This window comes from Vigna unguiculata, chromosome 11 (genome assembly GCF_037176805.1).
Source record: "Vigna unguiculata cultivar grain cowpea cultivar isolate G323 ecotype 2 chromosome 11, ASM3717680v1, whole genome shotgun sequence".
Lineage (NCBI taxonomy): Eukaryota > Viridiplantae > Streptophyta > Magnoliopsida > Fabales > Fabaceae > Vigna > Vigna unguiculata.
In genome coordinates, this window is record NC_140802.1 from 6,803,234 (window position 1) to 6,820,745 (window position 17,512).

Here is a 17,512-nt window from a genome sequence, read left to right on the forward strand (position 1 = left end):
TTTCTACCAAGATAGGTATAAGATAGCGAAACCCGTCTCTGCCTCGCCCGTTGCCATCCTAGTCTTGTAATAGGAGATAAATTTCAAAACTAATATCAACATGATATTGATATTTCAACATTAGAAAACAAATTTAATACTTTAAATTTAAAATTTTCTACTTTTTTTTAGTGCAAGTGAATAGTTCTTAAATTCTAAATTTAGGAGGTAAATGATCTTTAGAAAATCATTTCAGTGTATACAAAGTAAATTTAAAGAAAAAACATTTTGTACAAAATTGTTTTTTCTTTAAAATTTATTATATACATCAAAACAAGATTTCTTCAAAATTTCAAGAATACAACATAAATAATAGTAAAAAACTTTAGCCTAAACAAGGCTTTAGAACTCGGCAGAAAAAACCTAATCAGAAACGGGGGGCATAGAACCACCCAATTGGAAAAAAACGTTCAAAGGAGTTTTATAATACAAATGCCGCAAAAGAACAGATAACAGAAACTCACTGTGTTCTATCTTCTCTGCGTGTGTGTGTGTGTTCGTCGTGCAAGTAAATGGCTAGAGCAGCTTGCAACCATCTTCACTTGGTTCCCAGTTTAGTTCATCCATTGAAGTCGACCCTCTTCACAAATCACACTCTTTCCACCACACGCACTCGCTTCTATGACATTCAGCGAAGGTTCTCTTCATCCAAGATAAGCATGAGCCTCAAGGCTGGTATCGTTGGCCTTCCCAACGTTGGCAAATCCACTCTCTTCAATGCCGTTGTAAGCCACTCTCTCTATCTCTCTCTGGGTATTCCTTGAAATGATTTCCCCCCCTCATATGTATCCTGTGATCCTGAAGCATTGTGGAGCACTAAATGTGGATACTTTTTTAAGCTGGATTTTGAACCTTGGTTTGCCACACTGACTAGCCCCTTCTGCTGGACCAAATTGTAGTTGACAAATGAAGGGTCTTTATGCTCTTTGTTTTTTCATCCTTGTATTTTTTTTTGGGGGGTGTAAATGTTCTTTGATTAGGCTTAAGTACAATTTTTAACGTTGATGGGTATTTATTTGAGTATGCTTAGTTGAGTTTATGGGGGTATTCCTATGTACTGCAGGACACATGTTTTGGAAATTTGAACATTTTTTAATCACATTCTAAGGGGCTAGTTCCTTCCACTAGACTCAATTGCTGTTGGAAAATGAAGGGTCTTTCTTATCATTGTTTTTCATTCCCGCAGTTTGTGGGTATTTTGGCGGTTTAGGCATTGGTCATAGACTCTTTGATGGGTATGTATTTTGGGTATGCCAGTTGAGTTGTTTCAGCGAACATCTTTGGAAATTTGAATGGCTCTATTTGAGTAGCAGGTTTTTTTTTTTTTTTTTCTTTTGATGGATGGTTTTCTCTAATGATGTGAGCTGTCCTTGTTTGATGTGATTTATAGAGGGAAAGCTTGTTGTTGATTCGTCGTTTTTGAACCTCGTACATGTGCCCTGATTCAAATTTACTATCAATTTTGGGCTTATTTGTTTCTTGGGTTTGAATGAATGTGTTTAGGGAGAGAGAGTGATACCCGTTGTATATTCCAAATGCAATTATGTATCTGGCGTGTGTTAAATTTCTGTTCATATATTCTAGTTCTCGTTCCTATGTAATATATTCTTCTTCTTCAGTGAAAACATTATTCTTGTAGTTGCTTAAGTCCCAAAATAAATTGAAGGCAGCTTCTTTCTTGTTGGTCTGTACATCTATACAAATATCTCCTCCATTGTCTAGATGAAAACCAAAAGAGATATAGTTAAAAAGAGAACATTATTCAAATAAAATATTGATGTTTTGGAAGTGGGATTTTGCCATATTAGTAAAGACTCATGGTAGTTGAATCGTGAATCGTATCGTGTATTGGAGAGTTTAAATTTTGAATCGTGAATCGAATCGTATCGTGAATCGTACAATTCATAAACATTTTATAAACATTAAGAAAATGCAGTTTATACTTAAATATATAATATATATAAACGTGCAAAGAGACAATTAATAACAAAACAATCTCATAGTCAAATAGAGTGGTTGTATCTATGTGTATCTAGCACGTAGTTTCAATATTTCAGCAACACGGCCTTCAGAAACGATGTGGTTGCTGCTTAAGATTTCTTTAACTATAGTTATATGCTACTAAACAAATTATGCATTATAGTCATCCAAAAAAATAAGTGTTGTTGCTCCTTGTATCCTAAACAACCTCAAAAAAACATTCTATTCTAATCATTCATAGTTAATCCTCATCTTCTCCAATCACGTGACCACTGTACTACAAATGCAGAGCTCAAAACCCACTGAACAAATGAAAGGAGGCATGCACGAGATGACATGAACCAACACTACACCATTGCGCGACGACCACCGCACCACTGCGTGACTACCGTAGTGAAAAGAGATGATGTGATGATGAGAGGCGAGAAGCAGCACATGATTTCAAGCACGTGTTTTCGAGCACATTAACGTTAATAAGTAACATTAATAAGATTCAATGTGTGAAAAAATAAAGGGGAAACAATTAGGGTTTCAATTTGGGGTAAATCTGTAAAAGGAAAAATTAGGGTAAATTCATATCGTGAATCGAATCATGATTCGCACGATTCGGACTTGTATCGTACGATACAGGAGTAAAAACGATACAACTCACGATTCGTATTGCTAGGGACCTGAATCGTTTCGTATCGTGAATCGTACGATACTTACTACACTGGTAAAGACAAGATGGGAAGCATTAAATTTGGTTATCAGGGATCATTCAATGGTCAAGTTTTGATTTTATCATTTGTTAAAACATAGTTCATAACTTACAAACTTTTCTAAGAAACATATATAGAACTGAGTTCAATAAGTTTTCAATTATCAGTTTTTGGTAGCAGGGGAGGGGGGAGGACATGAAGATTATTATTCTTAGTAATGAACAAAGTAAGCATCTGATATTGCATTGCTGTTTTAGCCGTGAAAGTAGAAGAACTATTTTGTGTAAGAATGCAAGAATGTTTGACTAAAGTGGATAAGAAGTTCTCAATGTGTAAGAATTCCAAGCTTCCCTTGATATTTTGAAATTTGTACTTTACAACAACAAAAACAAAAGCCTTATCCCGATGAGGTTGGCTACAAGGATCACAAATGGCCACTTGGCTTGATTTATGGCTAGAGATTCATACTTTCTATGGAAAAATAGACTCTATATACTTGGTATACATTTTGACATGAATTCTCTGCTCATGAATATTAAATAGTGAGGATGTGCTTAAATGTAGCTATTACGAAGGGAAATAGATGTGTATATTTGTTTAAACTTCTTTCTAATTGTCCACTTATTTGTAGAGTACCAAAGTAATCTATAAATGTCAAAGAATCCTTTAGAAGAGCACACAAAATGTACAGTTCACTATCAGGGGTTTTTGTGGAATTGATTAATAGATCCCATAGAAATTTGAAAAGTCGACACTGAGGTTAAATCTAAGTGTGCTGTTTCATGAGTCTTACTTATATACTTCAGATTAGGCTTTCTTGTGGTTGGGTCACTTGTATTCCAAAAAATAATTTAATCATACCAAACAGTAGAATACATGTTATGAGATTTTGAAATTTACATGTTTTGAAATAATGGCTTGGATTTGTTATTCCTGGTAAGTGGATAGTCAACCCTTGAATCAGTCTTAAGTTTTATCTATGAAATAGCTATGGACAAATATAAACTTGTGAAGGGCTACTTTTCAAAAATGCAAATGTCACTATTATATAATTTATATTATAATTAAGTTTGCATTAACTACTTATGCCTCTTTGTAATCAACTAACTAGCAAAATATTGTGAAGATTATTTTATCTAGTTTGTTTAATTTCTGTTCAATGTTTGTGCTGATTGTTTTATTGTTGTTTCGTTCGTAGTCCTAGTTCCCAAATTTATCATAATGTATCAGATATTAATTATATAACGGTTTTGTATGTCTAGGTGGAAAATGGAAAGGCCCAAGCTGCTAATTTTCCATTTTGTACAATTGAGCCAAATGTAGGGATTGTTGCTGTTCCCGATTCTCGTCTCCATGTACTCTCTGATCTCAGCAAATCTCAGCGATCTGTTCCAGCATCAATAGAATTTGTGGATATTGCTGGGCTTGTCAAGGGTGCAAGTCAAGGCGAGGTTTTTTTAATTTCTCTTCTCTCTGTTTTTGGTCTCAACAAACACTTGTTTTTTATCTTATTTTTAGGCGGTAGTAAGTTTGCATTTGCATTGCATTGATCTCTATTCTCTTTTCAACTGTTGCAGGGGTTGGGTAACAAGTTTTTGTCACATATTCGTGAGGTGGATTCTATACTTCAGGTGTGTATCTATCGTCATTTCTTTGTTATCATGATCTTAGATGATTACATCTATCTAATCTTTTTGTTCTCTGCCGTTGTTCTCTTCTTTTATGAACCAATTTAGTAGCTATGTTCATAGTGTGAATCTTAAATTGGAGTTTGGAATCGTTTGTATGTGGTACAAAATACAGGGTTGTTTTTATTCCCTTTACTGATTTCAAATTTCTGTGGATCTATTGGTTTTCAATAATCAAATCAGGTTGTACGATGTTTTGAAGACAACGATATTGTTCATGTGAATGGGAAGGTTGACCCCAAGTCTGATATTGATGTTATCAATTTGGAGCTCGTTTTCTCAGATTTGGACCAGGTCAGCTTACTAACTATCACTATACACCATTTTACTGCTTATTTATCATTCTAAATGTGTTGGTAGCACATTTGGCTTATTATAATATTTGTCATGATCTATTAATTTGTTTGGGATATTATATTATTTTTCTTCCTCGTGCTTCTGGGTTTTTGAACTCTATCTGTGCACGCACAAACACTTGCTATGGAATTATATGACAAACTTCACTGATAAGCTAAGATATTCCTTTTTTAAGCAATGCAGATTGAGAAAAGAATTGATAAGCTAAAGAAGGGCAAGGCAAAGGATTCACAATCTAAACTCAAGGTTATAGTCTTTAACTGGTACCACATGTCATAAACTTGTGTTTATTAGTTCAAATACATCCTTCAACTTGGTTTTGAAAATTTTGATTCTAGGAAGAGGCAGAAAAGTCTGCATTGGAAGAGATTCAACAGGCGCTTATGGATGGAAAGCCTGCACGATCTGTGACCTTAACAGATTTTGAAAGGGATGCTGTAAAACATCTCTGCTTACTCACCATGAAACCTATTATATATGTGGCAAATGTTGCGGAAACTGATCTTGCAGATCCTGCGGACAATAATTTTGTCAAGGATGTTACAAATGTTGCATCTGAGTTGCAGTCCAGAATTGTAACAATTTCTGCACAGGTATTTTAGAAGGCTTTTTGAGTTCATTACACTGTTAGATCAATAGTGATGTTATTCTTTTTTTTTTAAATGTTTGTACAATTTATTTAAGCTTCTTGAACAAGTTTTCTTGCTTTGATAAAAGTGTCAGAAGTATTGGCAGGTCACACTTCCCCTCTTCAATGGTTTCTCCTTTCCCTTTTAGTTTCACATGGTATCTGTGGAGGTGGAGGGGGGGAGTGGCATCTACACCCACTGTAAGTGGTGACCATTAAACTCATACTTGCCATTGTTAATGTTGAAAGAGAAAAAAAAGATGGAGATACTGAAAAATGTGTATGGACTACAAACAGAGTCAATTTTATACGAGCTAATGACAATAAATACATGATATGATATGCCTATAAATCATATTCTACTAAATTTGATTCTAATTAGATTTTCCTATAATAATAAAGATCCTAAGTATGAGGAAACAACTCAAAATTAAAGAATAAATCCTTTCTATAATTAGGACAACACATTCTTTCTTTTAATTACTAGCTTAGAATTAATTAGCCAGCCCATATATTTATTTGTAATCTTCCTATAGAGAAATTACCAGAGAAATAATATTCAAGTTCACTTCTTTCAAGTTGGTATTGGTTTTTTGATCCTGTTCCACGGATCCTAAGCAGCCTTCATGTTGGTGACATTAGCTTGCCTTCAGTGTAGTTAGGGATGTCAAAAAAATCCGTACCCGCGGGTATACGCGGATAAAACCCGCAACGGATAGGAAATGGATATTAAAAATGGATACCCGCTACCCGTGGGTATGGGTATTTTTGATACCCGCATGTTAACGGGGCGGGTCCGTACCCGTGGATACCCGTACCCGCTAAACTTTAATTCAGAAAAATTATTACCCCACAAATGAGTCAAAACATTATGAGTCTTCATTATATTAGTAAAAACTTTAATTCAGAAAAATTATATATATACATATATGTATATTAGTAAAAACATTATGAGTCTTCATTCAATAATGGTGGTCAAATTCTTACCCCACAAATGAGTAAATTACTTCCATATACTGTGGAGGCATTGATGTGTTTCTAAGACTGGTTATGGACCAATATGGAAGGTAATGAAATTAACATTTTTACTTAGATATCTTAATTAAGTGATTGTTAGAAATTTTTTATGAACTCCTTATGTTTTAAGACTCTTCTAGATTAAAATTGGACAACATGAAACTTTATACAATGTTGCAAGAGGTGGACATTGATGAAGTTAGTAATTTCTTTAATATTTTATTCAAAAATAAACTACAATATAAATTGGTAGTGATTTTTTATTTGTTTGTTTTTTAAGAATCAATCGGAGAAAGGGAACTTGTTGATCCAAACAATAATTATGGTTAAATAATTATTTTTTAAAATATTTTTGTAAATATCCGCGGGTACCCGTGGATACCCGCGGATATGAAAAAAATAGACGGCTACCCGATAACGGATATCCGACGGATATGGGTACGGGTATGGGGCGAATATTTATTCAGCGGGTAGGGTACGGGAGAACTACTACCCGTACCCTACCCGCCCCGTTGACATCCCTAAGTGTAGTAAAGCACCTTCATAGTGCACCCAATTGGTAAACCTTGGTCGCCTTTGTTGTGGCCCCTTGCTGTCCTCATCAATATGCTTGCTTTAAACTACCATCTGCTTCATGCAACCACTCAATCTCTGACCATTGGGACCACCACCCTCTCTTTGACCAGTTTCTGGAAAATTGCTGCCAATTGCCCTTCCACGTGCCTCTTTTGCCAAAATTTTGTTGGTGTGGGCAGCCCATGCTCCATTCAACTGGCCACTGTTTGTCCCTGTCTGTTCAAATCAACTCTCAATTAATTACTAACTGTTGAGGGATGATGTGACATTGAAATGGTTAAGAAAGTGATATGCCAACCATTAGATGTAGCAAAAACAAAGGGTTAAATATGTATTTGGTCCTTAGAAAAGTAGAAAATTTCAATTTTGGTCCCTGGTGATTCATTTCTTCATTTGATTCTTATACCATGTAATGTTCACAACTGTACCCTGTCATGAATGAAGCTTTATGAAGTCATAAAGTGTTCACAGGAAGTTGTGTGGTATGAACTTGTTCTAAAACTGTTACTTGTCTGTATATCATAATGTCTGAATATTAAGAGAACAATTTTTCATATTTTTGTTCAAGTCACCACAGCTATTAAGGATGGGGAATCCTTGCAGGTTGAGGCAGAGCTTACTGAGCTACCAATTGAAGAACGACAAGAATATTTGCAATCTCTTGGTGTTAGTGAAAGTGGTCTTGGAAACTTAATCAGGGCAACTTATGACCTTTTGGGTCTGAGAACTTACTTTACTTCTGGTGAAAAGGTAAGGAAAAACCGGAAATGTTTTAGAGAGAATACTTTTTAAAATATCCTGTTAAACATGTATGTCGTGGCAAGGTAACATCATTCAAATATTTGAAGTGCTTTATTCTTCTAGTAATTAATAATTACTATAATAATTATTAATTATTTCATGTTCAAAACTGATTTTTGTTTTCTACCGGGTTCACAGGAGACAAAAGCGTGGACAATACTTGCAGGTTGGATTTTTCCCTGGATGAGACTTTTACATTGCACAATACTATAACATTGATTTGACTTTATTTTATCCTTTTTCTGAACTCCCTGCTCAAGTAATTTGGTCATATATAATTTAAACAGGCTTTTAAATAGTGTTTTTTTTTTCTCTTTAACTGCTGATAAATGCCTGTGATAAATGAATACTTACACCTTTCTTTTAAAAGATTGATTGCCCATTTTTTCTATGGAATGACTAACTGATCGATTAACCAAGTTGAACCAATAATATTTGTTTTTAAGATTGATTGTCCATTTTTCTTTGGAATAAGTAACTGACCGATTAACCAATTGAAATAATAATATTATAAGAATTGTATTTAGGTTGGATTACTCCACTAATATTAAGGCTCTTGTTGTACCAGGAATGACTGCACCCCAAGCTGCTGGAGTTATTCACTCTGACTTTGAGAAAGGTTTCATTCGAGCAGAGACAGTAAGCATCTATAACTTTGAACTCTTTGTAATATATTTTAGCATATGAAAATATTGTAAAAATTAAATGCAGAAAGAAACAGGTGATGATTGTTATTCTATTTTCCGGATAATGTGGGGGCCATATCTGAGAAACTTTGATACAAGAATTGATGGTTTTTTTCTCCAAAGTTTATGTTATAATATGTGAAAAATATGTCATAACACTCCAGTATAGACAAAAATGAAAGCTAGTTCTGACTCAATTTGGGCAACTGAATCAAGTGAGACCCTAAAATTTTATATAGTTTTATTAGTTATACTATTATGTTTATTTCAAACATGCTGAAGTCTGCTTAATGTATTCATTGATCTTGATTTAAGATGATGTTTTAAATTAGGTGTCTTATGGTGATTTTGTTGCTGCTGGTTCACTTGCTGCAGCACGAGAGAAAGGAGTCGTAAGTTGCTTATATCATTTTACTCCCTGTAAACCATGTTTTATTTTATATTCCTATATATGATTTTATCATTTGTAAACCAATAAGCACCTCTGTTGAATAGTGTCAAGAAGTGCAACATGTTTTTGACATGGCACTCGTTGGAAGCACCTTCAACACATGTCTGAGTCTGACACTGCTCAACATGTCACAACTAATTTACTTATTTTTCAATTGAGACACATCTTGGACACTTCCTGGTCGTGGTTTGAGTATGGACAAAAAGATTGAACCAACACCTATTCTTAATTAAACACTTTCTATACGCCATTGTCATGATAGAGTAAAAAGAAATTAAAAGAAAACAACTGATGTTATAAATATTATAAGACTCAACAATTTTTTGTAAAGTTTGTATCCTTAAGACTTAACTAGTTATTTCAATTATTAAGAGACATGTTTCTTAGAATTCTATTGTGAGGGCCATTATTATTATAGGGAAACTGTAAAACGTAGCAGATTAATTTCATACATTATGAATACATCTTTGTACCTATGAGGTTGGAACTACTGTTCTAAGATTTATTTTATACATTGTGAATACATCTAAGTTTACTTGTCAATGGTGGAATGATATTAGGCTAAGGAAGGAAGAGCATGTATTCTTAAATAATCTGTATAAGCTGAAATGAGAGGTTGTCTATTGCTTCTCAAGTAGTTCATGAAATTAGTTCCCTCTATTATGTTGTTTGCAGTTGAGATCTGAAGGAAAAGACTATGTTGTACAAGAAGGAGATGTCATGTTGTTTCGGTTCAATGTTTAGCAGAATTTACTACTGTACCAGACAGTGGAAAAGTTGAGATGTATTTTTGACCAAGGTCAGAATTTTGATTTTCAGCCAATTGGTGATCATAGATAACCATTGTTTGTTTATAGTGTCAATTGATAAATTTTGGCAAAATTGATGGCTAGAAGTCAGGTTTTTTGGCAGCCAATTTCTGGTTATAATTTTAAGAGATATTGTTTTCTTGTACTGAAAAAAATTTAATTTTTTCATAGCGTGATACAATAAATGTTCTTGAATATTTATAATATAATAATAAGGGTTAAAAGTCTCTCTCCCTTTACAAGCATTTTTTTGTTTTGTTTTAAATTATAGCATTCGGCTTTATTAAGTAAAGCATAAGTTATACTAGAGTGGGTATTAGTGAATTATGCAGATTTCACAGGTTGAAGAAAGTTACTAAAAGAAAGTGCTGGAATATGATAAAGAAAAATGTCCCCTGGAGGCAAGATAAAAGAAAGAGGAACACAAATGTTAGAGTCTAATGCTAAAAGAAATATGATTTAAGGTTTAGAGTTTAGAGTTTATAAAAGATTTATCGTGTTTATAAGATTTTTTTCTTTAGGAATCAAATTGGGTCAAGTGACTTTTTTTAAGGGTTCATTGAACTTTTTTTTTTCCATGCACTCCATAATTTCCAATTTTACCTCCATAATTTTCAAAATAATTATTTTATTATTTGTAAAAGTGATTTCTGGATTACTTGTTCTGGAATTCAGAATAAGTTTTTCAAAATTTCTGGAATAAAATTTTCAAAATAAGATTATTAAAATAGGATTTATGGACCATATTAAAATGTAAATGTATTTTAGCATAAGCATTTTGGAACATAATTTGTGGAACATATATAATATCATCCAGAATAAGGTTTTTGGAAGGAGCTTTCTGAAACGAGCTTTTCAGAATAAGCTTTTTGAAATATATGAAATGTATTCCAGAACAAACTTTTCATAGAATGAGCTCTCTTCTTCTTCTTCCTCTATAGTGGAAAACAAAGGTGTGACAGTGAAGGCACATTGTTTTTCTTAGTATGGGGGTGCGGTTAGTAATAATGGTTAGCATCACCAAATGTGTTTCAATTTTTTCTTAATAAACAATCCCTGGTATGCTTGAAAAAAACCCTAGAATAATCAAATGTAACCATGGACATCAAAGTTTAAACATTGATAAGTATATTGTTGTGAGGTAAGGAAACAATTATATATGAGCAGGATCATAATCAGTGATTGTTACTAATGAGTGGACATGACCCATCCACCAGCTAATCTTGCTTAGGCATGTAATATATAATTTAAAATCTATTTCAGCTTAGCTTCTAAGTCATAAGTATTTTTTAGTTAAGCAAAGAAAGAAAAAAATGAAGGTAAATGAAGCATGATGTACAAGTGGAGAAGATTTTCATTTGCTTTGAAGCAAAATCGATGTTCATGACAAACCAGTATTCATCTTGCAAAGAACAGTCATAATATCAATAGAGTCAGATTCTCAGTTGAATTTTTTGTATTGTTCCTTTAATAAGTTTTCAAAATACAATGATACTGGTATATTAAGATTTTTTTAATATATTTTAAAACATCAAAATCAGAATATTCAGTAGAGAGGTAACACTAAGAAGCAGATAAATCAAAATTATGATGTGTAGTAGAAAAGAAATATTCTCTCTACATGGTATAATGAAGTAAAGAGAAATACATTATCAATCATTAAGGGTGTGTTTTTTTAGAAGAATATTCCGAGGGAGAGGGAGAGGGAGAGGAAAAGGAAGATGATTGATTTGAGTGAATTTAAGAATGAAGTTTATGCTGTTTTTCTTTTAGGAATTTGGAGGTGACAGTGGAATGAATTTGAAAGTAAATTTTGTGAAAGTTTGTGAAAGATTTGGCTTATGTGATTGATAAAAAATAAATTGTAATTGATGAAAAAGTTAAAATTTCAAATTGTCCTTGGTATTAAAAATAATTAAAAATAATAATTAGATAAATTGTAATTTATTTTTAAATTTTTTTATGACGAATAAAATTATTAATAATATTTACTAATTTTAAAAATAAATATTATAATATATTTGATTTGAAAAATTAAATATTTTAATTTTCAATATTAATGTCAAGATTTTGGAATTGGATACAAGAATATTGAAACCGGGTAAATGAGATAAAGCTTTTGAAGTTGGAATCAGATCCAACTACAATATATCCGATTCCATTACTTTTTCAATAGCACACTTGCAATTCCACTTTGTCACTACTGTTATCTTTGTGAATGACCATTAACAATGGTGGAAAGCTAGGGAAATGATGGAAAACTAAAGAAGTGTTATGGAACATCAAACATCAAAGGAAAGTAGAGTGGTGGGGCACATCAAAGAATAAGAACAACATGGTCTCACTACGAACATACATACCTTGAGCCATGAGAGGAGTGGAAGTATTGTGTTTTGTAATATAATAACGAGGGACATATTGGTAAAATGTCAAAGGTCACCCTCAAATCTCTACTAAGTAGCGGGATGCAAAATGGTCAAATATCTTGCAAATCAGCGCTTTTTATTTCTTTGCATTTCTCGAAAACAAACATAATAAAATTCCTACAATCATTATTTTTCATCACCTTTCAACAATAATTGATCTCAAAAGAACACAATATAAATGATTACAAAAGATGAGTACCAAAAGTTATTTCTTTAAAACATTTTGAAGAAGTGATTGTTGTTACATATCATTCCCCATAGTGATAATTGACATTATTTTATTTTTAAAGAGTGAAAAAAATGTGCTATACACGTATGTATGTTTCAATTTTTTATTTTTAATAATAATCATGAATAATTTTTTAAATTTTATTATATTTTACTTATTTTGTAGATAACTTATTTTTATTAAAGATACTTGTTTTAGTTTAAAATTAATTAATTTTAAAAAATTAAATAAATGAAACAGTTATATTTAACAAAGTGATTATTTAAGAGGTCAAAATAATAAAAAATTTATTTTAATTTTAAAAGAATGTTATTTATTAAAAAAATATAGGAATAAAAATATGAAGATATCTCTATATATAGATATAAATAAAACTAAAATGGAGACAACCTTTTAACCTTAAAAATTTCACATAGTAAAATAGGCCATGTGTTTTATATATAGAAGTTTTTTTTTAATCATTTTAGAGTGTACATATTATGTCATCTATTTTACTTTTATAAACACAATTTATATTATTATTTTCAAAACAATGATAAATAAATATTAATTTCACGTATTATGTAATTATGATATTAAAAAAAATATTGTTTTTGTTACTTTTTAAAAATTTGAACATAAATTTTAGTACTATTTAATTTATTATAGTAATTATTGTAATTTCTTTTTTAATTGAATTTTTCATTTTTTATTATCGTAAAAAAATACGTAAGGACATGTAATGTTGCTATTATATATCTATATCATTATTTATATTATTAGATAAAGAAAATTCTTCTTCTTTTGTATACAGTTTTTATTTTAATTTTGTCCTTGAAATTATTATTTTTATAAACTAAAATAATTTTTTTATCATTACTGATAATTATAAATGATAATAGTACATATTTTTTAATTTAAAAATATATAAAATAAAATTAATATAAGTATTAAATTTAATTCATTAAAAAATATAACATAATAAAACACTATAAACGTGCTTGTATTATTATTATTGTACATTTATTTTGTCATGTTGAAATTTAAATTATCATCCGGTATCATCATCGGTGGTGGAACATCGTTTGGACCAAGGGCCCATGGCCCTCCATTTTTTTTTTACATTTATATATTTAATATATGATTTTAAATAATTTTTTTTAAATTTAATATTTTAATAAATTTTTACATATTTATATTTATATATAAGATTTTTTTTTCACATTTATTTTTCAATTTAATCTTTTAAACAATTTTTAAATAAAAAGGATTATTTTATTAATATTATTTTTTAAATGGTTTTTTGCTTAATTTAATATTTTTTATTTTTTAAAATTGAACCATTATAAATGAAAATTAATTATCCTAAAATTATAAAAATTATTTATATCTAATTTTATAATTATAATAATAACAATAATAGTAATTTTATTATTTTTTATTATCATAAAAAAAGTAAATACAATGTTTTGACTAGTTTATATAAAAATTTTAGGATTACTCTTTTGGTTCTTATTTTCGTTCAAAAATATTAAGTTTTTTTCATCTCAATTTGGTCCGAATTTAAAAAAAATGTAATTTTGTCCTTTTTTTCATTAAATTTATTGAATCAAATCAAGAATTTTTCATCAAAATTGAAGTTGTGAATGGTTTGCTTTGTTGGTGTAATTGACATAATCGTAGTATCAATTTTGATAAAAAATTCTTGTTCTGCTTTAAAAAATTTAACGAAAAAAGATAAAATTGCATTAATTTTTATAAAATCGAGACTAAATTGAAACTAAAAAACATTAGAGGACCAACATGATATTTTTAAACGAAAAAATGGATCAAAGAGTAATTCAACCAAAATTTTGACACCTCGACATATTGCGATCCACTGGTGGTCATCATACTGTCAATCCAAAGATAAACATACATAACAAGCAAATAAAAAGAGTAAAATAACTTTCACATCACATATATTGTTAGAAGTTATAGAGACATTAATTTGTGAAAGAAGTTTGAGAATATATGCACTCAACAATTTAACATGATATGACACTAACACCTTCAATTCAAATAACTTTCCTTTTTCTCCTAAATCTTTGTTTGGTAAAGAAGAAATGAGATGGAAAAGAAGATAGAAATGATTTGTTCTTTTGGGAAAATGTTAAAAAGCTTGTAAGGTTTATTTATTATTATTTACTTATTTCTTTTGTCTTTTCATTTCTCATTTTATTTTCTTTTGACTTTTCTTGAACTAAAATCTCATGAATAGTTCTGAAATGTTGTGGACTTAGGAAAGAAAAAAGTAAAAGATTAAATTATAATGAAATTGCGATGTTTGTACTTTTATCAGTAAAAAGAGACTTATCTTAAATCTAAGTTACATAATTGTGATAATTGTGATGTTTGTACTTTTATCCTTTAAGAAAAAAAGAGGTTTTATCTTAAATCCAAGTTACAATTTTTAATTTAGCAATAAATATTTGATTCAATAATCAATCTTATATATAAGATTAGGAATTAATTATTTTACAATTTTAAGTTACTTTTATATATACACGTAAAATATATTTTTAGTATTAATTTTATGTGCATAATTTAAGTTTTCTAGTTTTGTCTCTACTTTAGCTTTAGTATTATTGTTCAAATAAAATGTTCTAATTTTATCATTATTTTTCATTATGCATAAAATAAAATTTTATTCTAATGTTTTTTTTATTGTCCAAACTATATATAATTTTATCATTATTGTTCTTTATATGGATGAGTTTGCCACGTTATTTCATTGATGTATTCTATATGGAGAGAAAATGAGACAAAATTATTAAATACTTAATTTTATAAATATAAATAATAGATACAATATACTTTTATCATATTTCTTAAAAATTGAAAGATTTTTTAAAAATTAGTTTAAATAAAAAAATATTAAGCAAACATTTTCAACATTATTCATCGTCTTAATATTTGTTTATTTGAATTTCAAATTTCAAATTTTATTTTGTTCTTTTTGATGCTTGATTTTCTTCTCTCTTCTTAGTTGTTGTTATTATTGTCTTTCTCTTTTTTCCATGAAATCATATCCTTATTCCTTTGACCTTCTTTATCTATTAACATCATCTTCTTTGTCAATTGCATGATTCATAAAAGTAATATTTGACTTTTGATGAATGTTAGAATATGATTCTTTATCTATTTTTTCCTCTTGAACATCAAACTTCTTTAAGAGATATCCATCCATCTTCTTTTGATCTTGATCTTTCTTTTATATTTTCTTCATTTGTAACCAATTCCTCTATCATCAAAATCCAAAGCGAAGCTTTTGTCATTCATGTGAACTTTGAATATTTATAGGTTATTTGAATCTTTAATCACACAAAGTTTGTTTTCAAAGGACACCTTATAACTTTTCTCTAAAAATTGAAGAAACACTTAACAAATTTTAATTAATTTCAGGAACATATAAGACATAAAAAATTAATTTGACACTTGAATGAATTGTAATTACAACTGTTTTTATACCTTTCACAACAAGTTGTTTTCCATTCTTAGTTTTTACTTAAGAAATATTGAATTCATTGAAGTATTTGAAAAATAATCGATCATGAGTTATGTTATTTGTACAACCACTATATATAAACAAACCTTTTGTAGATTTATTGGCTGTAACACATTATGTTACAAGAAATAGTTCATCATCTAATTCATCCTCTACAATAATGACATCTTATTGGGAATGTTGAGATCTAAGATTCTTTTCTACATGTCTCAATTGACCACATTTGTGGCACTTTACGTCTGACCCCACAAATACTTGATGTGTTAGTGGTTATTTTTCTTATAATAGGGATAAGATGGAAACATTTGTGCATTGTTGGTTTGGTTGCATTTGCGCCTTTTGTAGTTATTGACTTTGAAAGCACGATGTATGAAGTAAAGTGTCAGCATGATCTTCTCTCATTAATTTTCATGCTCTTGTGGTTGCAAGACATATATCACTCTTTTTAGAGTAAGTGTAAGCAAATCTTTTATGTTTTCCAACAAAATAATAGACGCTTTGTACTCTCAAAGACTTATACTAGAATTTTCTCAATGAATTTAGAATTTGGAAACTCCTTACTGATAGAGGACGATCTCCTAAACATATATAAGAAAAACTTGAGGAAGAACATTTGCAATTCAAGTATCTATGACAAGGTCAAAGATCAAAACTTAAAGAAGCTTATAATATTCCATGAAGGAGGAAACTTAAAGAACATGAAGATCATTAGCATATTTGAATAATAGTTATTAGAAAAATTAATTATATTTCTATGTTTTTGGGTTTTGAGCTTTCTTCTAGAAATTAGTTTATGTTTTTATGTTTTTGGACTTAGGCTTTCTTTTAGAGTTTCTAGGTTTTCTTAAACTTATGTGCCTATAAATAGAGGTAAAAAAAAGTAATGTAAACACTTTTGAGTCATATTATATGCATTTGCATTATTTAACAGAGGATTCTCTTGGTTCTTGGATTATAACTTTGATTCTTATCAAAGATTTACATCTTTGTGACGAATCTTTACTTGACTTATCAATTTGCTAGATTGTGGCGTTATTCATCCATGTCTTATTGTGTGTTCTTCTTTGATTTATTTTTGTTGCGTCTCTTGAGGATTCAAATTCAGAAACGATCGTATTCTTTCCTGGATAGGATCGTATCACTTACTCAATATTTTTTTCTTGTTAACAATACCTGACAATTTGTTTGAGTATTATTTAATTGTTTTAGAATGTTTCATTCTTTGCGGCTCAAACTCCCTTACCAAATTTAGTATTTTCATGGCTTGAATTTCCTTCATATTCATCTTTCAAATAATATCAAATTTCTCTGGGTGACTTTAGTGTCATGATCTTGGTGAGGATCATTTGTAAAACACATACAAACAAACATGATTTGCCTTTTCCTTCTCTATCTATTTTTCTTTCTTTCTTTTTTTTTCATTTTGATTTTGGCCATGGGGAATTTTCAAGCAACAGATCAATAATGTCATCATTCTCCATAACTTCCCATAAATGTAGCCCACTAGATAAGTTTGTTATAGTATCACCCTTATATAATAACTTTCACCACCACTGTTCTTGTATGCGGGCCAAATAAGCACAAACTATCCTTTCTAT

The 17,512-nt window shown here is 30.0% G+C and overlaps 1 protein-coding gene across 1 annotated transcript; it reads left to right on the plus strand.

Annotated features, from left to right (window-relative positions):
- Positions 1 to 428: 428 nt before the first annotated feature.
- LOC114168564 (GTP-binding protein-like protein) lies at positions 429 to 9,975 on the plus strand. The gene is made up of 11 exons (XM_028053439.2): positions 429 to 764; positions 3,983 to 4,171; positions 4,298 to 4,351; positions 4,592 to 4,702; positions 4,949 to 5,011; positions 5,104 to 5,358; positions 7,590 to 7,736; positions 7,926 to 7,953; positions 8,356 to 8,426; positions 8,806 to 8,865; positions 9,600 to 9,975. Exons 1-11 carry the CDS (start codon positions 552 to 554, stop codon positions 9,666 to 9,668), a joined length of 1,260 nt encoding a protein of 419 aa, XP_027909240.2. The 5' UTR covers positions 429 to 551; the 3' UTR covers positions 9,669 to 9,975.
- The last annotated feature ends 7,537 nt before the right edge of the window (positions 9,976 to 17,512 follow it).

Excerpts from the sequence above, each read along its gene's own strand:
- LOC114168564 (XM_028053439.2), top strand. The coding sequence starts at position 552 with ATGGCTAGAGCAGCTTGCAACCATCTTCACTTGGTTCCCAGTTTAGTT. Across the intron at positions 4,352-4,591 it reads AGGTGGATTCTATACTTCAG|GTTGTACGATGTTTTGAAGA; the intron begins GTGTGTATCTAT and ends TAATCAAATCAG. Across the intron at positions 8,866-9,599 it reads CAGCACGAGAGAAAGGAGTC|TTGAGATCTGAAGGAAAAGA; the intron begins GTAAGTTGCTTA and ends TGTTGTTTGCAG.